This window comes from Gavialis gangeticus, unplaced genomic scaffold (genome assembly GCF_001723915.1).
Source record: "Gavialis gangeticus isolate Ggan-Ray unplaced genomic scaffold, GavGan_comp1, whole genome shotgun sequence".
NCBI classification, from domain to species: domain Eukaryota; kingdom Metazoa; phylum Chordata; order Crocodylia; family Gavialidae; genus Gavialis; species Gavialis gangeticus.
In genome coordinates this window covers 5,812,878-5,838,827 of record NW_017729019.1, presented here as the reverse complement: position 1 = coordinate 5,838,827, position 25,950 = coordinate 5,812,878, and the positions used below count along the sequence as shown (strand labels likewise).

Genomic DNA, 25,950 nt, shown 5'->3' with positions numbered 1-25,950 from the left:
GCGGGCGGCGCCGGGGCTGGGGGCGGATTTTTTGAGCCGAGCCTCGGCGCTTCCCAGAGCGGCAGCGGCGGCTGGAGGAGCCGGGCGGGTCCCTCTGCCTCTCCGGCGGGGCCAGGAGGAGGAGGAGGAGGGGGCGCCGCTGCCGCCGCCCCTTCTCTCTCCCTCTGCCCCGCGCCCCGCCGCCCCCGGCACCTTTATGGACGAGCACCTGAGCCTGCTGTACTCGCCCGCCGCCTCCTCCACCAGCAGGCACCCGCGGGGAGGCAGCAGCAGCAGCCACCACAACCCGGGCTACACGGAGCAGGCGCCCCCCGACGCCCCCGAGGAAGGGCAGGAGGAAGACATGACCGTGGTGGTGGGCGGGGGCGACCCCCTGCTGGAGGAGCCCCAGCACCCCCATCCTCTGCTGGGCGGCGAGCGCTACGACCACCCTCCGGCCCACGCGCCCGTGCCCCCCGGGCACCACCCGCAGGGCGGTGGGGGCGGGGAGCACGAGTGCTGCGAGCGGGTGGTCATCAACATCTCGGGCCTGCGCTTCGAGACCCAGCTCAAGACCCTGGCGCAGTTCCCCGAGACCCTGCTGGGAGACCCCCGCAAGAGGATGCGCTACTTCGACCCCCTGCGCAACGAGTACTTCTTCGACCGCAACCGGCCCAGCTTCGATGCCATCCTCTACTACTACCAGTCCGGGGGCCGGATTCGGCGCCCGGTCAACGTGCCCATCGACATCTTCTCGGAGGAGATCCGCTTCTACCAGCTGGGCGAGGAGGCCATGGAGAAGTTCCGGGAGGACGAGGGCTTCATCCGCGAGGAGCAGAGGCCTTTGCCTGACAAGGAGTTTCAGCGCCAGGTGTGGCTCCTCTTTGAGTACCCGGAAAGTTCTGGGCCAGCCCGAGGCATCGCCATCGTCTCGGTCCTTGTCATTCTCATCTCTATCGTTATCTTCTGTCTGGAGACTCTGCCCGAGTTCAGGGATGACCGAGACTATGAGGGGACAGGTGGAACCTTTGGGACGGGGGGTGGCCCGTTCACACCGGACGTCTTCAACAATTCTTCTTCCTCGGCCACCTCCATGGTGTCATCCTTCACCGACCCCTTCTTTGTGGTGGAGACTTTGTGCATCATCTGGTTCTCTTTTGAGCTGCTTGTCCGCTTCTTCGCCTGTCCCAGCAAGGCCACCTTCTCTAAGAACATCATGAACATTATCGACATTGTGGCCATCATCCCCTATTTTATTACACTGGGCACTGAGCTGGCAGAGAGGCAGGGTAACGGCCAGCAAGCCATGTCCCTAGCCATCCTTAGGGTCATTCGGCTGGTCAGGGTCTTCCGCATCTTCAAGCTCTCTCGGCACTCCAAGGGGCTGCAGATTCTGGGACAGACCCTCAAAGCCAGCATGAGGGAGCTTGGCTTGCTCATCTTCTTCCTCTTCATTGGAGTCATCCTCTTCTCCAGTGCTGTCTACTTTGCAGAGGCTGACGATCCCAGCTCAGGATTCAGCAGCATCCCTGACGCCTTCTGGTGGGCAGTGGTGACCATGACTACAGTGGGCTATGGGGACATGCACCCAATCACCATTGGGGGAAAGATTGTGGGGTCCCTCTGTGCTATTGCTGGGGTGCTAACCATTGCTCTTCCTGTGCCTGTGATAGTCTCCAATTTCAACTACTTTTACCATCGGGAGACCGAAGGCGAGGAGCAAGCCCAGTATATGCATGTAGGGAGCTGTCAGCACCTCTCGTCTACTGAGGAGATGAAGAAGGCTCGCAGCAATTCCACCCTGAGCAAGTCAGAGTACATGGTGATAGAGGAGGGAGGAATCAACCACAGTGCATTCAAACAGGCTGCTTTTAAGACAGGCAACTGCACAACTACAAACAATCCCAACTGTGTGAACATCAAAAAGATCTTTACAGATGTTTAAAAAAATCCGAGGATGTGTATAAAAACAAAAATAATAATGCAAAGTGACTGTGTTATCAGTATTGTGTGGAACATGCGCCATCGTTGGTCTGTGTGTGCTCCCTTGTTTTATACATTTATTTTTACAGATGATTCCTTTTTAAGATCAAAGAGAGGGATTAAAAAATCAGAAGAAAAGAGAATGGGAAGGAAAAAAGGACCTAGAGAAGAACATGCTTGCGGTTGAAACAGGTGTTTGTTCTGCAACATGTTGCAGGGCTGCTTCTGGGTTTTTGTTTTTGGTTTGGTTTTGTTTGGAGGGGGGAGCAGCTTGCCTTTTCTGCTTTTTTTTCTTATTATTTTTGCAGCGAGGCAGTGTGTAGCTGATTCTCCCTTCCCACCACGTACACGCACTTGTTGGAATGAAAACTATGAATCGGAAGGGGAGAAAATAAAATCAGGTAGCAGAGCATATTTGGAAGGAAATGACCGTTTCATTTTGCAAACTGTCTCTGCTACCACACTGTTAAGTGATGCTTAATATTGAAACGTGGTGTGTGTCATTTCCAGGCACATTCTTGATTTCTTTTTCTCCCCAGATAAATTTGTTCAGAGACCAAATGTAAGCAGTTTTGATTTAACCAGAAAAAACCATGCTAGTTTCCTATCACTAATTCCCTTCCCTTGCAACCCTACGGGATTGTTTCATGCAACCTGAAATTGCTGGCTGCATGATGTTGTAGAGGAAATGTTTCCTACCAAATTGCAAAGATTAATGATTGAGTTACTGAACAGTATCCTGAGAGTTTGTGCATCCTATGATGTCTATGCAGATTAGGCATTGTTAGTCTCCCATTAAATCAGTAATGGTCTCTTTGCAGTGACTGTGCAGCCTCAAACAAAACCCATCAACCTAGAAACAAAGGGGATATTTCCGCTTATTTAGCTATTTGCAATGCATTTGAGATAAGCGTCTGCATCTATCACAAGAAGATTAAAGTGGCAAACAGGCCTTCCAGCGGAAGTTACTAATTTGGATCTGAGTGATACAGTTTCCATAGCAACCCTGGTTTCCTGGGAAACCCCAAAAGGTTGTCATGGCATCCCTCCTCCCATCCCCTTCCTATCCTGTGCTGTTTCCACAGTAACCCTTCCAGATGGTTCCAACTTCTGTGATTTCACAGAAAACCCACTGCTCTGATAAACTGAACACACATGCATACATCGAGAGGGTTAATCCCATAGAGATTTGTGTGTAGAAGCTAGTCCTTATCCTAGACGCCCAGTTTTTTTAGATCTGAAAGATTCTTCAAGTCCCGGTACATACTGAATTGAGAAGTGAAATGATTATATTTAATGGTGCTGCACATGTGCTGAACATAACACCTGTTCATAGGCAAGCACAACAAATCTCCAAATCACCCTCGCAGTCAAGTTGATATCTGATCAATGAAATTGAAAATTGATTCTCTTTGTGCAAATGTATACATCTGCTCAGCAGTTCTAGCAAGGCGATCTCGTCTCTGCACCTTACAGAACAAATCATATTTAAACTTACGGTACATGACCCAGATTTTTCAAAAGCCTCCCTCCAAATCCAAACAGCGATTGTACTTTCAAGCGCATATGGCACCGAACAGCCAGACAGGACACTAATGAAAAAGGATGCCAGTCTAATGAAACAGGGGGACAAATGCAGATGACCTATAAAGATCAGGGGGAAAAGTAACCAAAACTGAGGGGAAAATATGCCTGCCTCGTCTTATTCACACATCAGGGGCTGCGGAGCATCAGACAGGATCAGGTGAGCTATGCAATGTGGAGAAAACAGTTAATGAATCCTAAGAGGTCATTGTTCTTTGAGACACAGACTTCATATTTTCACTTTGACTGTTTTGGATGGCACACAGTATGCCCCTTAGGAGCGTGCACAATAGGAAACCTGCACTAATTTCCCTAAATCCCTTAATTTTCTTTCATATTAAAAGTATGGTCTTTATTTTGATTTCATATTGTTTGATTTAAATAACAGGCATTTCATTTAAATAGCAGTATGCATCTTTGTTGTGGAATGAAGCAACAATTCAGCCTTCAGCATCATTCACCAATCCTGTGCCAAAAGGATTATTTCCACAATGTGTCAGTTCTTTGTCTCAAGATTTTTTTTTTTAACAGGAAAATAAAATGACATTCTTTTCTTCCCTGCAAGTCTGAGTATCAGCATTTAGAGTCTAATATAAAGATCTGCTTAAATCCCATTGAAATCGGTGCTTTGCTGAATTGTGAAGGACTTACGCACATGCTGAAATGCTTGGCCAAATTAGAGCAATTGGTCTTATTGTCATTTTACAACAAGAAAAATATAGGGAAGTGATGGAACAGATGGTTTTTAATAGGCAACTCCATCATTTAATTTTAATTATACAAGTGCAGAATTTTCTTAGAGTTACAACATGTGGTTTTATTGTTCAAGATTTTGGGGCTGGAATCTCTGCCACATTGAAGTCAATGAGTACTTGGCCATTGTTTTCAGTGGAGCTGGGATTTCATCCATGATCCACAAGTTGTGTTTGACTCTGATTCCACTTAATATTTACCCCCTTTATCTCATCCTCTCCCTGGTTTTCAACATCGTGTAGAAGTTTTATTAGCTGAACACAGAGAAATAGATTGGGTTCGATGTTCAACTAGATGAAAATTGATGTAACTTCAACAGAACTGTATTCTTTTGCCCCAGTTGGTTAGTTAGTTAATGTTTGTGAAGTGGTTAGATACAGTACTGAATGGGGATGGTACGGTAGTAACTAGAAATATATTACTGCCTCCTGGCTAGTTTTCTTTTGGGGAACAGAAATTTTGTGCCTCCGTTTTTTTTTCTTTCAGCACTTTTATAAACTGTTTTATCATTCATGCAAACATGTCATCTATTCATCACTTTTCTAGATATCTCCCTGATATGCTTCTTCTCTCATGAAGACCATTCAGTGTTCCTTGTTTTCTGTTTGGAATTTATGAGGAATTCTCAAGACAGATTTTGACATGTTATTTTCATTGGTATCAAAGATTTTATTCACCCAAATTTTTAAAAGGAGGATTACAGTGCGAAAGCAATGGAAATACACTGTCCGTTTACTTCCACTGAGAGCACTATAGATCCACAGATGAATGCTGAATTTGATTTATTTCAGTGTCAACATGTTTAGTTATGTGAAAACAACATAGTAGTATGAAGATGATACTTAACCCCAAATATCCCAAGGTATCCATATTTTTTCATGAAAAAGGCAGAAAGTCTTAGTAATAATTATGAATTTCATGATAATTCTTTGCCATATTTTGTGTGTGGATGATAGCAAAATAACTTGAAAACTGGATTGAATTGACAACGAAAGGTGATGTCCCTGGAAGGCTGGAATGTTAATCCACTGCAGTAAAAGAAACCATTCCCCAGGTACAGAATGGTACAACTGACAAAGCAGGTCTGACAGCCAGCAAAATCACTGCTGCTCTCCTTCTAAGATATAAAATGCAGAGACAAAATGTTAAAAGCAGATAAGTGGGATGAGACTAGGGACAGACAGAAATTTTCTTTATGGTCTACCTGCTTGCAAATGACCTTTCCCTCCACTTCATATCTGTGAGTTTGACTCGTTCAGGAACAGGTACTATATCTCTAGAACTTGATCTGCTCTGTTGCATGTTCTGAAGGTTAGTTTTTCATTGGGTCTTGAGAGCATTCCTTTAGGGGCTGGAGATGGTGTTTCCACTGATGAAGGATTATTCTCTTTGCAACCTGCTAGCTCTCTGTAATCCATTTTTATCTCCTACCTTGTAATGTGCTCTGCCTAGTGTATCACTTACGGGCCCTTGACAGTAATTTTTTTAGTTAAAAATGAACCTCATTCTTTGCAGCATGCTAAACTAGAATGTTTCTAATGTGCTTAAAGAGAGCACTGTACAAGATTAGCATTTTCTGTTCTGCTTCATGTAAATTGTCTGGCAGTTTAGCCAAAAGCATCTTCTGTGGGGGGTTGCCTAGTGTCATATACCATGATATTAAGTGGAGAAAACATAGATACATGCCATGACCTTTCATTAACAAAGATCTGCCACAGCAGAGCAGTGTAGACAACACATGTTTATATGTAGTACAGGCAATTACCTTCAATGCCTGTTTTGTGTATCTACAATGTGGCACAGTTGTCATTGCAGTAGGAACAATAACTGTGAGTTCTCTGACATCTGTTCTTTTTGAAATCTCCACCTTCTCACAGGGCCTCTGTCCTTCACACCTGTCAGCAGGGAGATGAAGTGACATTCACTTGTCTCTTAGAAAGACGCAGAGCAGGAACAGGCATTTCCCACCACGGGGAACAAAACCTGCACTGCTTTGCTTGCAGCCTGATTGTTTGGGCTTCCAGTCTTAGTCTCCCAAATGCTTTTTTAGATTCAAAGTTTCAGAGTTTGTACAGGGGCATTCCCATCTCCAGGACATTTACTAATGGTATTTTTATGGGAGATAGAGGAGGAATGAGGGTGGACTGTGTAGCCTAAGGGTTTGATCTAATATCCATTAAAGTTTATGCAGGACTTTCCTGCTCAGTGTTTCCATCACAGAACAGGGTGATGCACAAATCTCAGTGATTGCAAACCACCCACATAGCGAGCCATGAGACGGGTTATATGGAGGTGTATTACAAACTGTTGTGGCCATCGGGTCCAGCATTCATAGCAGGGTCCTTGTTGCTATCGGCTCTTCTGGCCATCATTCCTACAAAGCTATATATCCTGGTCAGAAGATTTTGGAGGTAACTGTGAACAGATCCTTTGATCCTGCCTGGAGCTGTATCTTTACTTAGCCAGTCCCATATGTAAGGAAAGCTTGCATGCTTTCTACCATGACTGCTAGAAAGCTGATGAAGATTCCTCATGCCAGTCCGGATGGCAAGCCTGTAGTAGTAGTGCAAGTCTTCTCCAGACACAAATGTTCCTGTCCTTTTCTTCTTCTATGTACCATGCCCTCAATCTCGTCCTCCTTTTTCCTTCTCATCCTTTATTCACAGAATTCCTTCCTCTCCCCCACTTGTAATCCAAGTACCCTTGAGAGACATACTATTTCATTTTTGTAATGTATTCCAAAAGAGTTCCACTTCTTTTTTTCTAACATGCCTTGTGCCTGCCACTTGTTTGATCACTTGTATACTGTATCCTGTTTCTCCTACCCAGTATCTGATTTTAGACTTCTAATATGGTAAATTCTTTGGAGCAGGGCCTGCTTGTCCCTAAACATTTATACAGCTCCTAGCACAAGAGAGCCTGGTTTGGGACTCTGGGACAGAACTAGGATATATGTAGATTATGGCAATAACAACAGTAGTGCATATAGGGTTCAATAAGGTCTGGAATGCATAGCTAGTCAGCTTAGTCCAAAAAAAGGTAGACTTTCTCTATAGAAAATCATTGTAATAATAGCAATGCCCAGATCATAGAATCATAAAATAACAGTAAATGAGGGCTGGAATGGACTTCAGGAGGTCACCCAACCCCCTGCTCAAAGCAGGACTATTAACAACTATATCATCCCAGCTAAGACTTTGTCTAGTTGGGTCCAAAAAACCCCTTCCAAGGATGGAGACTCCACAGCCCCTCTAGGTAACTTGTTCCAGTGCTTTACTACCCACCTAGTGAGAGAGTTTTTCCTAATCTCTAACCTTATTCTCCCTATATGATCTGATATGGCATGTCTTATCAGGGGGTGTGCCTTCATGTGCAAATAATGTGACGATAAACTGCAGAGCAATATGTGACACAGTAAATTAGTCTTGGGCACAATGTCTACATGTACACCCAGGACAGCAGCAAATTAAGCCAGGGAGGAACATCTGATGATAAGGCTGCTCCTGCCCTGTGCTGCCCCACCCCCCCTTGCAGCAGCCAGGGGCAGCTCCAGACTCCAGCTGCAGGGCAGCCCCAAGTTGTCAAGGGGCACAGGGAGTCAGGCCCAGGCAGTGGGTGGCTGCATTGTGGAGCAGAGGAGCTGGCTGAACCACAAGGCTCCTGCAGCTGCCAAGCCATGTGGCTAGGCAGCAGGCAGGAGTGTGGTCCCCTGCTGGCTGATCTGGTCAGGAACAATTTACACCCGGGTCAGCATCTACACGTGCAATGCTGCATAGTAAATAACTCCGCAGCAGGATAGTATTTTTATTTATAAGTACTACTCAGCTGTGGAGTTTATTAGTTTCCTGTGGCTTAATAGCGCTGCATGTGTGGACATGAAACATTTACTGCAGAGCTAATTAGGTAACTGCAGTAAATGTCTCATATGTAGATGCACCCAGGAAATCCCAAAGTGCTATATGAAGGAGGTCAGTATCATTATCCCCTTTTTGTAGCTGGGAAAACCAAAGTACAGAAAGAGGAAAGGAATTGCTTCAGGTCACTCTGCCAGCTAGTGGCAGAGGAAGGGGCAGAACCCAGTTCCTAAATCCTAATCCCAGCTGTTCTCCACAGGCACACAATGCCTCACAATTTAGATCTCTTCCTGGGTGGAGGGCCTCTGGGATGCAGGTAACATTAACAGGTGTAATTGTTTTTATAGAAGGACAAAGCACCTGAAAATACTAAGTAAATATGTAACTTCGTCTAAAAGATATACATGCTTAAAACTAGTGGTTTTTAAGGAAGTGTCTTCTCTATTATTGCTATAGAACTAGATGAGTACTGTAAGATACCATGTATGGGCGTTAGTATTTTAGTGAAATCTTTTAAATGCTAGCATTGAGTCACCTTTCTGCCAAGTTTTTAAAATATGTACGAGTCTCTTAGTGTACACACTGAGCCAAATCCTTGTCCCATTGAAAGGTAATAAGATTTTTACAAGTGACCAAAACAGAGCTTGGTTGAAAATGTATTCAAGCATATCAGAGTAGAAATGGGATAGTGCTTTTCTCATAACTCCTTAATGAAAAGGCATCATTATATACATTGTAGCTGAGATTGAGGCTCTGTGTGTTAGCACTGTATACAGAATCCCTGTGCAGGGGCTATAACTAAACAGGGAAGTTGGAACATAGGCAGAGAGAGGACCGCCGTACTGTATAAAAAGCGAAAGCTAATATGATTGAAACAGTGAACCAATGACAAGGAATGGACCAATATGTTGCCATTTCTTGTTGCTGTGCCAGATTCTTTCCTCTGACATGGGGCCATAGAGATGGTAGATCTGACCATCTGGGCAGTCTTCCTTGTGAGCAGGTGTTTTGTTGTAGAGCTGCTCTGGTGTAGACTTATGAAAAGAGAAAGCAGAGGAAAGTGTGCAGCCAGAGTGCCATTGCACTGCAACAATTCACCTGCCAAAAAGTAGGCCCAGCATAAAATTTATTTTGCAAAGGGGAAATCTCAAGCAGCTTGCTGGGTACTGTTGAGCATCTGTGATATTGTATTTATATTACACCAGTCTGATACAAACAGTTTTTAAAGTCAGAAACTTGGAAATGAATTCTTTTGGGTTCTTTCCACTGTAGCATTTATTTACAAGCTCACAGTTACCCTGGAAACAACTGTAGGTTGGGATTTTATCTGTCTTGGCTTTGATGGGAACACTTTTTGGAGAGTGTGCGCAATGCCCAATTAAATATGCAGTGCTGTTTTTTATTTTTAATCTGTGAAAAGAAATAACCCCCACAGAATACATGGTAGGTTCTACAGTTAGGCAGTTTGTTAGTAATTAATGTTCTGTATTGGTGGGGGTACTCAGTGTAAATTGGGAAAATAGATTGGGTACTTTGACAAAATGTTGCTCGAAGAGCTTAGGTAGTATTTGCTACCAAAGACAAGGAATGTAAGATGAGTAGAATCATAGAATCATAGAAGTAGGGTCAGAAGGGACCTTGTAGATCTTCATGTCTGACCCCCTGCCTGGGCAGGAGAAAAGACTGGACTCAAATGAGTCCAGCCAGGTAGTCATCAAGCCTCTTCTTAAAGATCCCCACAGTAGGAGCCAGCACCACTTCCCTAGGAAGTTGGTTCCAGCTCCTAGCTGCCCTAACTGTGAAGTAGTTCTTGCGGATGTCTAATCTAAACCTACTCTCTAATAATTTGTGTCCATTGTTCCTTGTCATGCCAGGGGGCGCTAGGGGAAACAGTGTCTCCCCTAAACCCTTCTGGTCCCCCCTAGTGAGTTTATAGACGGTCACCAGGTCCCCCCTCAGCCTTCTCTTGTGAAGGCTGAACAGGTTTAGGTCCCGCAGCCTTTCAATGTAGGGTCTGCCCTGTAGTCCCCGGATCATGCGGGTGGCCCTCCTCTGGACCCTTTCAATGTTGTCCACATCCCTCCTGAAATGGGGCGCACAGAACTGGACGCAGTACTCCAGCTGTGGCCTGACCAGTGTTGTGTAGAGGGGGAGGATCACCTCCTTGGCCCTACTTGAGATGCACCTGTGGATGCACGACAAGGTGCGGTTAGCCCTGCCAACCGTGACCCCGCATTGTCAGCCCATGTTCATCTTGGAGTCAATAATGACTCCAAGATCCCTTTCTGCCTCCATGTTCTCAAGAAGGGAGTTTCCCATCCTATAAGTGTGCTGCTGGTTTCTGCTGCCTAAGTGCAGCACCCTGCAATTGTCAGTATTGAAACGCATCCTGTTTATGTCAGCCCACTCCTGTAACCTATCCAGGTCTTGTTGCAATCTTTCCCTCCCTACTAGCGTGCTCACCTCACCCCAAATTTTGGTATCGTCAGCAAATTTAAACAGGTTGCACTTCACCCCGTTGTCTAAATCGCTGATGAAGAAATTGAACAGCGCAGGTCCCAGGACCGAGCCCTGGGGGACTCTGCTGCCCACTTCCCCCCAGGTCGAATATGACCCATCCACCACCACCTTCTGAGTATGACCCTTCAGCCAATCTGCAATCCATCTGACTGTGTAGAATGATATATCTTCACAGCTGTCACTGGGGTTAAGGCCTTGGGGGAATGGTGAGTGATGACTTGTTGTCTCTCTTCTACAGAGACAGCAGAATCCCAAGAATTAGCTCTTGGGTGGTCAGAAGCAGAGATTTTGCTGATGCAGGGGCATGCAGATTTGTGTGGGGAAGTCACTTTTCTCCATGGAGAGTCCAGGAAGAAAGCATCAGGTGCCTTACTGTATACCTCTGGAAGAATTGGGGTAAGCTGGATGTGAATCTCTTTCCTGACTCTCACCCTCCAAAGAAGGCAGGATTGGGTGGGGAAAATTGTTGGTGACAAACTCCTTCTCCTTCTGGGAAGAGGTGATAATTGTTGGGGTGCTGGGAAATCCAACTTTGAAATCCCCAACAGTCCCAAGCCTGGGGAGCTTACTGAGTTAGTCTAGCTAAGACAAGCTGGTGTCTGTAGTGAGTGGTACTTACAGAAGTGGTACAGGTGTCAGCACATTTAGGTGCTTTCAGTTGTCTAGTTGGACAACCAGGTAGCCACTCATAGCTGGGTTGATTGTGAGGGACATTTGAAGGATTTCATAGACATTAGGGCTGGAAGGGACCTTGCAAGGTCATCAGGTCCAGCCCCCTGCCCAAGGGGCAGTAAGTCAGCTGGGGTCACCCCAGCAAGATAAGCATCCAGGCGTTTCTTAAAGGTATGCAGAGTAGGTGCATTCTTTGGCACAAGGTAAGAGTGAGGTATGAATTCAGGTTTCTGGATCTGTAGAAGTCACCTTAATTATGTTCCACTACAACCTGCATGGGAAACTATGCAGTGGCTTTTGGATACCTTCTGTCTTTGATGTCCTTAGCATCCATAAGCCTAAATGTATACATCAAAGTGACATTGCCTTTTCCCTCTCTCTCTCCTCACCCTTAGGTGGTGTCATGCATTCAATTTAGCACTTACTAAGTGCAGTTAAAACACAAACAGATGCATGTTCAAGCAATTTAGCCCTTTTAAAATTCCCTTTTGGCTTTGCAGGGCTGTTCCCTTTCAGGCCAAGGTTACATACTAACTTTAATAGGTCACTATATTCCAATGACCTGCAACTGTGCAAATGAAGTGTGACACCACCCTCAGTTTAACAGTTTACAGTAATCTATTTAAAGTCCTTACTGTTAGATTCATATCGTCAGCTGTTTATATTGGCCAGTGACTTGACTGGAGCTATGAAAATATGCATGTTTGAGGATAAGGCCTTTACAGGTCATTTCTGAAACAAGTTCTTCTACTAGCAGCTGAACACCTCATTTCTCCAACTGAGAGCAGAAGCATGATAAACTTTCTTCCACACTGATAGAAACCTACCTTCCAACCCATTTAGCTGGACAGCAGAGCATCCTGCTGTCTGTGGGTTTCTGGCTGTGTGCATGGTCACAAAGCTTAGAGAAAAAGTGTCTTTTTATTTAAAAAGATTAAGAAATTATATCTGTATGAAATAAAGCAGAGGTCAAATGAATAAAGGAGCAGTTGGGCCTTGAAAATGAGAGGTGATTTGTTTATTAACTCCTGATTACAGTCTGTATGGATTTTTCCATGGCAGTGCCATGGAGAGGTGGAGGAGTTTGATTAGGACAGTACAAGAAAAGGAGGAGACTGGACCACTGATCGTACCTGCCCTTGCACGTGTATCCATGCATAATATCACATGCAGGTGAGGCTTCTGCTACCCAGGAGCTCCCAGGCAGATAATCCACCCGAAAGTCACTCCAAACTGACTGCAATCTCCTCTTTGCTAGGACAGCTACAAAGAAACCAGCACCTTTCAGAAATGGGCCAAGAGGTCTCAGAGTATGTGTTGGTTTTCTGTGTTCCTAGCAACCTCCATTGACAATGCACCACTAGCAGATGCAACAGAAAGCCTGAGGGAAGACGAGACAAGTGGTACTGTTCCTGACCTCTGATGCAAGGGGCTGTTTTTTTTCTGAATTTGTAAGCTGGCTGTGACTCTGATGTGGGGACCAGTTTTGTATTAGAGTTAGAACAGCCTCTAGGCTGCTTTGATTTATAGCAATTGCTTATGGCTCCCATCTGTCACCCAGGGACTGCTAGAGTGCTGTATTTGAGGTTTGCTAGGCATGCCCTTATTCCAGAGTCTGCATGTTGGTAACAGGATAATTTAGAAGGGAGGGCAGGGACATTATTTTCAGCTAGGAACATCTAGCTACTTTGTGGCATAAAGGAGCTGGTGAGGAGAGATAATCCAGTTCATAAATATTCACATATGTTACATAATAGGGCCAAATTCAGCTCTCATTTACATCAGTGTACATCTGCTTGGTTACTGAGCAAAATTTGGCTCTGAACCATAGGTAACTGGCAGGGGAGACATGGGGGGGGGACATGCCCCCTGCAACAGGGCCATCCCCGCTGCTGCAGGTGCTCGCCAGCCCTGTCCCTGCTGCCACCGCCACTGCCGGCTTCTGCAGGTGGCCCCCAGACTCGGAAGGCATCGGTCACCCATGCCCTGAACACATAAAATAAGTAGCTCTTCCAGGCTTGAGCTGGTTCATACTAAACCTAGACTTTACCATTTGTACTGTGTTCACTGCACAGGAAGATTAGTAATTCGGTAACAGTATATATAAACAAAGTGCTGGTGCTATGGGGATTTCATTTTGACTGTATCAGGACTACAATACTACTGTTTTTTGTCAGTTGGTTAAATTAATTTGTACTTTTGCTCATTAGAAAATATGCCCTCTTGCAGCAGAAGATATGCCTTAAGTTTGTGTGCCTATTCTTTTCACTGAAGCCATTTTATCCCTGCTGCTGGAAGTACAGGAACTGGCGTAGTGTGGGTGCTAAAGTGCGTGGGTGACCACCCAGAGGTCACAAGCTCGAGGCCATAGCAGAAGTTCTCTTGGCGCAGCCCCATCAGGTTTCAACAAATCTGTGGATTCTGCTAAATACCTTGTCACGTGAGACCCTGAAAAGGGAAAGAGAGGCTGGCAGCATAGGGAAAAATACAGCCAAAACTGCTTTGTTGAAAAATACTTCATATTAATTCTGCTCTGACTCTTTGGTTAGACCTTCTATAAGCAAAATGCTGTTTTACAAGATCCACAGGTTTCATGAGTCCATCTGTGTCATATCAACACATAGTTCTTGCCTTTGCATTTCTGAGTAAGCCCTGCAGTAGAGCACTGACAAACATTCATGCATGAAAATCCCCTCTGGGCTCTGTCATTTTTTCTCTTTTATGAACTGAGACATGTTCAAGTAAATTAAAACCTGTCTTGTATCAGGCTGAGCTGAAGCAAGTTTTGGCTTTTAGTTTGTCACTGGTTTTATGTGGCTAATTTCTCACCCATTGCTGCTTCCCTGCTAATTTTTAAATTTGAATAATCCATGTGAGACAACACTTAGAAACTTAAATCCAAAGTCTTAAACTGACTACACAGAACTTTGCACAGATGCTTTTTTAAAAAAAATATGTCCTTTTCCTTAAGAATTTGCAATTCAGGTGTTTCTCAATGGGTTCTGTAAGCATGTGTGCACATGAATGTACAGTGCATATATGTATGTTTGTACCTAGGCACACATCTTTGCGTTGTATTTCTACACTTATTACACTCATTTTTAGCTTCTTTGTGCATATGGTAATATTTGAATAGTGAGAATTTATTTAGATTTGGAGTTGTTCTTACTATGAAAGAATATGAGAGCCGGCTTGATTTTGGCAGGCAGACATAAGTGTTAGGAATAGTCACTTCAGAGCAGAACAATAAGAGTCTGTCTAGTCTAATTTCTGACAGTGGCCAGTAGCAGATGGTTCTTACACTTCCTCTGAAGTGTCATAGAGAACATTTATAGACTCTGTCTGGATCTTGACGAGTTTGTGCCGATCCCTTGCTGAAATCTCCAAGCACAACTTTTAAATGATTGACCGATAAATAAAACATTGTGCTTCAGACTGAACCCTCTCATCGGCTGCTTATAAATGTATATTTATATTAGTGATCAGCTCACGGTGCTATTTTCTCAACAGATTTACCACCAGAAGTTTTAGGACCAGCTCCCTTATACCTAAAGGGTCAACTTCCACCCATGTTGATGGAAGTAGATGAAAACTCTAATCCTGCAGCTGATTTCTCTCTGAATAGAGTTCCCTGCAGCAATGTATCCACATGCAAGGTCACTCCCTCAGGCTGTAATAAAGAGCACACCAACCGCCCATGCAGGATTAACAACTGCATTCTGAAATATAGCCTGGAAATCAGAGAATTCCTGTGAATCTTCTGCTGTTGCAGTGAATACCTGGAATACGTAGTTCAATATAGGCTTGATCCCACATAATTGAAGTCAGGGAGTAGGGACCTAATGAATTCACGGTGGAAGCAGAGTGCATGGCGGCTCCTTTAATCTTGCATCTCCCCCCCCCGCACACACCTTACCACTCATACCCCCTCCCTTGCTGCTGATTAGCGGAGGACCCCGCCGCTCCCTCCTGATCGGCAGGCAAGCTAAAAGTGTGCTTTTAAATATGACACTGTTTTCGCCTGCCCACCAGTCAGCAGCAAACAGCTGGGCCCGTCTGGGGCCCCTCAGCCAAATAAATGGTGGGAGGCAACAAGGCTGTCATGTTTAAAACTGCAGTTTTCACCTCCTCGCTGATCAGCAGTGAGCCACAAGCAGGGCCCTGCCACCATTGCGGGGGTAGGGGCCGTGGAGGAACCTGCAAGATTAAAGGAGCCACAGAGCACCCCACTTCCGCCATGAATTCGGTAGGTCCCTTTCAGTGCGGCTTCTGCGACTGACTTCAGTGGGAGCAGAATCAAGCCCTATGCTTAAGTTACAAAGCAATGCTGCCTTATGAATGGCAGGCTGGGGGAATTTTGACCCCTTACATATGAAGGAGTCAATCCTAACATTTCAGCTGTGCCGTTATCATGCTAGGTAACCATGGACAAGTCCCCTCATCTCTCCGTGCCTCAGTTTCCCTATCTGTAAAGCGCTTTCCTCTATAAAGTGCTATGAAAGCTATCAATGAAAAGTACTCGTTAAGCTAAGGATGGGTGAGGCATAAGGAGATTGGAGGTTTGAGAAAAGTTAAACTTTTGGGGGAGTTGCGAAGCTGATTTGAGGTTCATTAACTCTTTTCATCTTTATAATTCACATTCATGTTTTGTTTTTTCCAAGAGCTATTTAAATTTGTTCCAGCTGAAGGGAAGCACAGGGTTTGTGCTAGGGATAGATCTGTTCCTGAATTCCCCACACACATGCAAAATCTAGGCTACTGCAGGCAAGTCATCTGATCTATCGACTGCACTGGAGTTAAGTAGTGTAACTGTTAATACAAAATATTTTTATATGATCCCAACTTTGCAGTTCCACTGAAATCCACAGAGCTGTAACTGAGGGCACTTTTAGGCTGCTTGACCAAACCCTGAGCAGGAATTTCTGGAGTGCAGCTCCATTGATTTCCATGAAACTGTACTATTTTATAACAGCTGAGGGTCTGCTTTCATTTAAAAATTTTGGTGCTTTTTTTCCTCCCCTTTTCAGCCCGGGATCTACTTTTCACTCTTCCAACCATTTGCTCTATTCCTGTTGTTCCTGCTCCTGAAGGCTCTCACTATTTTTGTGAATCCCTCCTGCCTTCCTCATTGCTTTTGCCAAATGCATGACATTCCAGTGGGTTTGAAATAAGACAAAAAGAGCTTGTCCGTCCTTGACTTAAAAGAAGTATGCACATCTTCAAGCCTGTTAATCTAGCACTTCTCATTAGCACTATACTTGCTTTAAAATGTTATCTCCCCTGAAGAGTGTGAAAGTGAGCCTGCCTGAAGCTCTGTGAGCAGCATGAAGTGCTATGGAGGACTGTTTTAATACAGCTGTGGATGTGTTGTTTATGCCAACACTGTCTTTGAACTTTATAAGGTTTGTAAAGGCCTAAAGTCACAAATTGTCAAACATTTTTCAGATGAAAAATTCCCTGGCTTCCATGATCTCCTCCATCTTCTGTTTAATTTTTAATTGAATGGGTCTGGATGAAGTCTTTGGAATGATGCCAGGGATGAATTTCACCCCTCTCCTTCACATTAAAGCAAATCTCATTTCAGACTGAGTGGAATCAAGCTTTGGCTTTTATCTTGTCTAGCTTATTGAATGTGACTAAACTTTTCAGTGAGTATTGCTCTCATCCCTGGTTCTAATCTGAGTAATCCTGAAAAAGCAGAGTTATTTGTAGGCATAAAACCAGCCAAATGAGCGACCCAGCCCTCTTCTCTTCAGCATGGCTTTTAAGTAGCTGCAGGCTAGAGGGGGCTCTAAGGAATTGCTGTTGTCCTATTGTTGGAGCCCTGGCTTGACACTTGCTATTCCAGGCTGTGGTGCTTTTATTTCCAGTGTATCACATTCCCCATTTGTAAAACTGGTATACTGATATTTCTCCTCTGTAAAGCACTCTGACATCTTTGGAAGGAAAGCTCTGTGTAAGTTAGATATTATACATCGCTCAGGTGGGTGTTATGCTCCCTTCAAGAGTAGGGGTGTGACAGGGACTTTGGAGTTCTGGGCAAGGGTGTGCTTACTTCATATCATTACCATTCCCCACTAGGCTGATGTGGAAGGGAGTTAAACCGGATCTGGTTTCTAGGTCTAGGCCTCTCTTCAAGTATAAGTGATGCTGAAGGAAAGCTACAGCATCTGCATGAGCATCCTCACAATTATCCTCACAGTTATACCTGGAGTATAACCTATTACTCCAGGTTAACTGAGCAGGATCTAGGCCTCTGTCCATAACAGAAAGGATAGTACCTTACCATTGGTTTATTAGTGGGAATGGGAATGAGATCTGCCATCTTTTTTGAGAGATGGCATTTTTAACAGTCATCAGATCTCCTGTTTGGGGGAATGTTGTGCTGCAACAACTCGGACAGTTTCTGGAGCCCCAGACTTCCTTGGCTCTGGTCGTTCAGCTGCAAGTGTTCCTTTGCCCTAAGACTGTTTGATGTTCTGTTTTTTTATTTCTCCTGCTCAACCTGGCTATGAAGCAGCTTAGACAGGTTAGTGAGTAGATGCAAACTGTAGTTTGGCCAATATTATGTTTATGATACCCAGTTCTAGATTTTTTGTGTGTGCCTGGCTTGGCTTTATCAGTGCATTTCTGCAGACCTTGCTTCAGTTAATCCACCAGATTAGATTACTGTAAAATGCTTTCACATGGAGCTATACCCCCTTGGAAACTGAAGCTAGTGCTTAAATGCAGTGGTCAGTTTGCCACATGGAATTTCATGCTAGGATCACGTTACACAAGTGCTTTGGGAGCCGCATTACCTGGCAGTAAGAGCAGAATCCTGTTTCATTTTATGTGCTCAGATAGCACACACCAACAGTTCTTGGTGCTTACACACAGCTAGCGATCCTTTTTCACATGCCGTGGAGATGCGGGCATTTTTAGGCTGTCTGGGTAGGTACGTGGCTCTACATACAAGTAAGTCCCAAATTTGAATTTAGATGCTGCCATAGGAGGAGGGGACCCTTCTGTGTACTAACTCAATGGCTTAGGGGTTAGGGCAAAAGGAGACCCAGGTTCTAGGCCTCATGCACCCAGAGTGAGTATGAGCCTGGGTGTCTTCCACCCAGCACGGTTATCTAACCACCTTGCCACAGATCAGCATTGTCTAGTCCCTTCCCCAGCCCTTCTCTTCCCTATTGCACTTTGGATTTAATTATCAGCGGGCACGTCTACAAGTCTCCATAAGGCTATGTTGCTACGGCACCATGCTTTAGTACTTCCTTTTAGAAGTATTAAAGCATGGCGCAGTATGGGTAGTTACCATGCCGTGTGCACAGTGCATGGGTAGATTTTGCTGCTACGTTGCCGTAGGGGTGCGCTATGCTCAGGGAGCTCACCACTGTGGCGATACAGCTGACAATCATGTGTAGATGCATGTGATCATTATGTTGCCGTAGTATCCCATACAGCAATGTAGCCCATTGCTACGTCTCCACAGGACATGTAGGCAAGCCCATTAGGTAAAATGAAGAGCAGTGGGGGAATTTCTGCCCTGCTGGGAGAAAGGGCCCAGGCTAGAACCAAAGAGCTCTTCCCTGTCTGGGGGGTGAATACCCTAACCACCAGGCTGTTGGGCTCAAACATCCTTCTCACCACAGCCACAAGTCAATTTGCCCTGATATGTGTGTATGGGGCTATGTACCTTCCTGGCCAGAATGCAGCCTTTTGCACATGCAAAGTAGCTGTGTGGACAAACATCCACTACACGTGGAATAGGATCACTGAGTGTTACAGCCACAAATGTCACTTGCCCAGCCGCATACCTGCCTTTCAGGAGTGTAAAGTGAAGTAGGATTTTGACTTATATTTCTGTGTTGAATTTAAAGTGGTATTTTTCTTTACACTATGAGCTATTAAATAGGATCTTGGGTGACTGGGTCCAAAACAATGCTTTTGATGCTGCCCTGCTGCATCTGAGATCACCTGAGGCTCCTATGTGACACTGTCTTCATTTTTCTTATGGTGCCTTATGTTTTGGAGTGCATTCTCCACTGCCAGCCAGAAATTCTTAACCTTCACACTGTGGGCAAAAACCACAGGGGAGGATGTTTATAGGTGTTATACTTACTGAGGAAAGGGGTTTAATTTTATTTCTGCAGGTGCATGTTTGTATGCCTGGAAGGAAATTCTATTATGAAGATGAAATGTTGTAAAGGTGGCTGGAACAGGTGATGAGAACTTGGTTAAATCTAATCTGAACAGATCATATAATCCATGGTATTTTAAAAGTGCCTGTCTAGTCTAACTAATCTAATCTAGATTTAATTGATTAGATTAATCTAGTGTATGGTATTGGGGTGTCTTTGTTTTATGAGCCCTGGAACAAGGAGGTGCAGGGATACTCCCATTCTAGGGCTAGTGTTATACTCTCTCTTTGGGCAGGGAAAGAAAAAAATACATAAAAATCCCGAGGTCAAATGCAGCACTTTTTCCAGGTGGTGAAATCTTTGAGCTAAAATCTAGCACTTCTCATAAAACCAGCCAAATGAGCGACCCAGCCGTCTTCTTCCTGCAGTCCCTGGCAGCATTCAAGTACCTGATGGGAATGCTGTAGGATAGATCAGCACCATTAGCATCTTGCTGTTTATGATCCAGACCTGAATGGCTGTTTTGTGGCACTCTGACTATCCTGCAAGTTATGGTATGGGGGGTAAGAGTGGGAGGCAAAGTCTCTTACTCCAAAAAAGTCTCCACCTTCTATGTCCAACAGTTAGTCATGCCCTCCTGCTGTCATGATCATTGAACTTCCTCAGCAAAACATTTACTCTTGCTTTATGCAAGATTTGGCCCTAACTATACAGAGAACAGATGCTTAGTAATTTGTATGGGTCTATGGAAGCTCATGATACATATTTCTGTATCTTGTTTTTTATCATCCTCTTCAGTCAGTCAACTTTATAGCTTTGGAATAAAAAATCCTTCTGGGCTGACAGTGAGCACATCTGGTTTTAACCTGGGAGTGAATTATTTCCCTAGCAGGAGGGGAGGGCCTAAGTTCTTTGAATTGGACACACACAAGCCCACCCTCCCCAATTTCCGGGTGTTTCATCTTTTCTAATTGTGAATTTATGTGGTTATAAAACTAACTTTGCTGTTCAGTGTACTGAGCTATTTAGACTGAAATGCACACCATCCAGCTGTTTCACTTATTTGAATCAGAGCTTCTCAATATGGCTTACTGGACAAGCCACTGGCTTGGGACTCAGGAGATCTGGCCTTTAGTTCTCCTGTTTGCCCTGAAATGGGTGCTGATGCTCGCTTCTTTAGCAGGGGTTTTGAAAGAGCTAGCTATTACAGTGGTCTCAAGCTGGAACTGACTTCCTCCCTTGTTTTACATATGAATCTAGTTTGGAACGATGTGGTTTGGGTGTACCTTTGTCCAAGTACCAGCATATTTGAGTTTATGGTACTTGTTTGCTATTTTGAAATGTATTTATATTACACTAGTGTCAGGAGGTCTTATTGTGCTAGACATTATACTAACCCAGGCAAGGACAGTCCCTGCCCAGAAGAGATTATGGTCTATGTAGCTGAAACAGGAAAAGTGACTTGTCCAGAGTCATACAGCATGAGGGTAAGAGAGCCAGGATTAAAATCTACGTCTTCAGTGTCCCAGACCCACACACTACCTGCTAGCCTATACTGCCTCCCTATATTTTTGTTGCATTTTATTAACTACATATGGACACACTGGGTTTGATTCTTTCTTCACTTGCAACTCCAGAACAACTCCAATGCAATCAGTAAAATAAGATTCCTTAGGTGTTTATTAGAGCAGGGAAGAAAGAAGACTTTTTTGAGGTTTCTGGAGTTAAGGGGGCCAATTTGAGTCTCTCCTGGTTGTCTATGTGGCCATTTTTGATTGTGTGTAGGGCATTTTTGTGGTAGTTACATGCCCAGAGGAATTCTGTTTCTGAATGTGTAGCCCTGCGTGCATGGAGAACAACATAGCCCCTGGCTCAGGGAGGTGGCTGCTGAGCTGCACAGACTTTCTGGCTTGCTGTCTTCCTTCTGGACCCAACATATCTCCCACATACCAACCTCTTGTGGCTGCCCACTGAGCCAGCTTTAAAAGAAGAAGCCTCTGATTAATGGCTGACCTTTGTATGGTGCTTAGAGTGCTATATGCTGGGAGGTCAGAGACAGTTTCAAACATCTGCCTGGGTAAGGGAGTCCTAAAAACCCCAGACTCTCCACCTTCCCATGTAAGTATTCTTGCCGCTCATCTATTCGGTAGAAGATGGGAAGGTTTGCACATGCCTGTGTAATTATCCATATGTGCAGAATTATGCATCCAGGAACAGAATTCTTCTGGATACATACATGCCTTGCAGATAACCAGATCTGGGGACCTGGATGACCAGGAAGAGAATAGTACCTTAAACTTGCAGAGGGGGAAGCATGCAAAAAAGAACATGTAAATTGATTATTGATTGATTATTGTAACTGCATTACTAACAATACTAACTGAAAGTAGTAATGCGACTGCATTACTGCAATGTTAACTGAAAGTACTATACCAACAAAGTACTAACAAATACTGAATGACCTTAAGAGCTCTAGTAGATCACATTTTCCCTGTATTGAGAATAGTTCTTCAGCATGTTATATGAAGAGTAGGGGAAAGTGACATAATTTTGACATCACGTATGACGTCTCTATGTTATGATCCATTTGCACAGAGCAGAAAACTTTGTGATGGACTCTATGCACATGTGAAGTGATAACTCCTCTCTTGAAAGTTAGCAGCTCTTCGTTGCATCCTAACTGATGGAGTATATCCAGCCAGTTCCTCTCTCCTGTGGAGGTGGGGGGAAGTTTGTGGCTCACCTTGGTGACTCTGAAGACACTAGTTTTAATGGCTGAGACACCATCACCAATTTTTAAGGCCACAAGGGACCAGTGTGATGTCATAAATCTCTTGCATAACACAGGGGGAAGGTCTTCTCTGAATCAGTCTCTGCTCCAACTCCAGTAGCTGTTTATTGCATTTGAACGGTTTTTAAAAACACCCAGTCATGCTGTAGCAATGTCCAGTCACTCCTCAGTTGGTTGTTCCAGTGGTTAAGTACTCGCTATTAACAATTTGTTCCTTATTTCTTGTGTGAATTAATCTAGCTTCAACTTGCAGCCAGTCGATCTTATTACATCTATGTTTGCTGTGCTGATGGGCCCCTGTTATCCAGCTTCTTCTCTGTACAGATACTATAATCAAATTGTCTCATTATCTTCTTTCTCATAAGTTAAGTAGATTAAATTACTTAAGCATCTCACCATACATCATGTTTTTCATTTCTTTAATCTCTCTTGGATCTTTGAACCCCCACTGTTTTTCCACATTCCCCTTGCAGTGTGGAAACCAAAATTGGGTACAGTATTCAGTGGCAGGGTTGCAGTGTTGTAGCCACAGTGGTCTGAGAAATATGCAATAACTGGGGAAGGGGAGTGGGATTTGGGGATGCTTTTTATTGGACCAGCTCTACAGCTGGGAAAGATGTTAGATAAGCTTTTGAGCACAAAGTGCTGTTCCTCAGGTTTACAGGCATGTAGTTAGTTGTGTTAGCCTGGCCTGCCTTCTTCCTCAAGTCTGGGAAAGAAACGAAATACCAGAATCTTATCCTGTACCTGCTTCTTTCCTAGACCTGAGGAAGGACGCTTTGTGCCTGAAAGCTTGTCTAACATCTCTCCCAATCATACAACTGGTCCAATAAAAGATATGATAATAAAAACCCCTTGCTTCTCACCGTATCCAGTAGCAGTTACAGTAGTGTGAAATATAGAGCTAAAGTAGCCTCCCCTCTCTTACTTTGTAGTGTCTGGTTTATACATTCAAGGATTGCACAACTCCTTTAGCCTGTGTTGTACAGGATTCATAGATTCATAGTTTGTAAGGGGTCAGAAGGGACTTTGGCAGATCATCGGGTCCAGCCCCCTGCACTGATTGAATGGGAATGAAAGTCTACCCACTCCCAGTCTCAATGTACCAGTGAAGTTAGTGGGCCTCTGCCTAAGGGTAGGAGACCACTTGCTTTGATCAGCTGGCAGGATTATGGCTTTTTCATTTACACTTGCTATTTTAGCCATTTCGGATTCAGCCCTGCATTCCTTGCATAAAATAATCATAATGAACTTATTGTTAACTTAAGGCCCAGTTAAAAGAAACATTCAGTGTTGGATGGCCAGGGGTACTGACTGATTTTTTTTTTCAAAATTCCACTGTTAATGATGAGATTCCTTAACAGGAACTGACTTCTCTTGAAAACCTGGCATTGATGATGAGTGTGGAGTATTTGAAAACATGGCCCTATGTGTCTGCAGTGTGGTTTTCAATGTGTTGCCCTTTTCCCAATGAACATACTTTCTGGAGTAACATTTTCAAAAGTGCTTAAGTGACTTAGGAGTCTAGATCTAAGTCAGTGGGACTTATATGGTAAATTCATTCAGCTGTTTTAGAAAATTTTTCCCAAATACAGAATCTCAAAGGGGGTCTTGATTGCATTAAAAATACAAATCTATGCCATTCATTATGTAAACTAGTAAATGTCTAAAACTGCTTATAAAAAGATATCCGATCCTGTATTTCCGGGGTCTGAAAAATAGCCATATTTCTCTTTCTAAAATGCCTGTTTCATAAGTGTCCTAATTCAATGTCCGGTATATTTAGATTTGTTTAATAGTTACAGTTAGAGCTGCTAGGTGATACTCTAAATATTATATCTAGATGTAGGGTGATGAGACTGAAAGAATGTAGCCATTGGAACAAATTGGATTTTTTTTTTAACCTTTGTGGTGAACTAAATTTATCTGTAGTTTTATCCTTTGACTTGCCAAACACTATGTCAAAATCTGACCTAACTTAGTGTCACAAATCAGTCTTGCTTCAATGAACTTTGCATTTCCACTAGCAATGAAATCAGCATCTCATTAGGTCTTGCATCTTTGTAGTTGCACATACGTGCCATTATCTGTTCAAACTAATTTTGTACCAGATTTACAAGAGCAACGAGTTGCTTAATAGTATTTGAATCATATCAGGTACTAAAACCATCTTCATTAAGATAAACAAGATAAGGGAAAACCATTTCATGCTAATTATTCTGGATAGGATTTGAGACTCGACGTTAATGAGAGAGAATAATTTGAACATATTTTTGGATCTTTTCCTGTCTTTAGGAATAATGAGCTTTATTATTTAGACTGTGCTGCATTTAGACTATTAAACTGCCTTAATTAGCAATTTTGCACTTTTCGTTTTTAGGGCACGGAGCTTTTAAAGGTTCTTAAGGGGAATTGTGTGCAGGATATGTTCCGCGGCCTTAAAAAAAAATGTTATTCTTTCAAACCTTGGTTATGCATAAATGCTGTTGTTTACTCTGCCCGACAGATAACAGAAGACGTTTCAAAATAAGAGCTACAGAACTGTACTGACCAGTACAATATTATAAAAAAGAATCACATACATCAAGAATGCAGTGACTAAATACATACTGTACATCATGGACTGCACTGATGGATGGCCTGTCCTCTTGCATATGCAGTACTTTGACTTCCAGTGGCATAAAACCATTTTATGTGTTGTGATTTCTGTGATTTCTAACAAGTGCATTATGTAGAAGGGAGCATCTTTTCATCTGGAAGATTATCTTCAAATCATGTGCAATATAATGAGACTGAACAAAGCCAGGAAACAGAGGAGGGAGGTGGAAACCATTTGGACAGTATTTCAGTCTTTTAAAAATATCTCTTGAAAGATGAAGCATCCAGAAAGGAAACGTGAAACAGAGCTGCTAATAACTGGTCCAAATGTTTTGCTTGTTAAAAAGAAAAAAATTAACTGCTCTCGCTTTCATTTCAAATGACGTCTACGGGCTGTCTTCAGCAACAAGAAATGAATGAGTTGTGTTCTATTTTTCTGACTTTTCTGTAAAAATGTCCTTTATAGATATGTTCTGTACCAAAGGCTTTTCAACATATCTTCACCCTAATCGCACACAGAAAGAACACATCTCCACTGATGCTGAAGAGGATAGCGTCACACAGTCAGCTAACAAGTTGTGCCTTGCTTTAAAAAGCAACTATGTGCATTCAGTTAAAAAGGGAACAGTTTTCAGGCAGACAGCTGTGGCAGTGAGGCCTGACGAACGGTGACTTTGGCATCAGCCAGAACTCTCCATCTCACAAAAGTCCATGCTCCTTTCTCTATGGTATGTGTTACTTCATCAAGAGCAAATATTATAGTATTTGTTTTTAATACTATAATAAAAAGGAGTACATAATTCATTTGACAGTCGCTGTTTTATTTTACATGTGTATGTTGTTTTACCATAACTACGCAATCCACCCAGCTGAAAAAACGAATCTGCTATTTCTCACTTTGGCGGCAACACAGAACCTCGTTCATTTGCTGTTATGCCTGAGAGACATATTGCCAGGGAAGCATATTTTCAGTCACTGAGCGTTGTCTGTTAACAAACAGATGAGCAATTGCAATTGCTATGAGAGTACATCAAAGTCTACTTGGTTCATTGTCCTGACAGATTTAGTTCTGTTTTAATTATGATAC

The 25,950-nt window shown here is 43.6% G+C and overlaps 1 protein-coding gene across 1 annotated transcript; it reads left to right on the top strand.

Annotated features, from left to right (window-relative positions):
• The first annotated feature begins 146 nt into the window (after positions 1–146).
• LOC109295198 (potassium voltage-gated channel subfamily A member 3-like) lies at positions 147–25,667 on the top strand. Its single transcript, XM_019513897.1, has 2 exons — positions 147–3,706; positions 24,772–25,667. The coding sequence occupies exon 1, from the start codon at positions 197–199 to the stop codon at positions 1,922–1,924; it is 1,728 nt and encodes a 575-aa protein (XP_019369442.1). The 5' UTR covers positions 147–196; the 3' UTR covers positions 1,925–3,706; positions 24,772–25,667.
• The last annotated feature ends 283 nt before the right edge of the window (positions 25,668–25,950 follow it).

Coding starts and splice junctions, on each gene's coding strand:
- LOC109295198 (XM_019513897.1), top strand. CDS start 197: ATGGACGAGCACCTGAGCCTGCTGTACTCGCCCGCCGCCTCCTCCACC.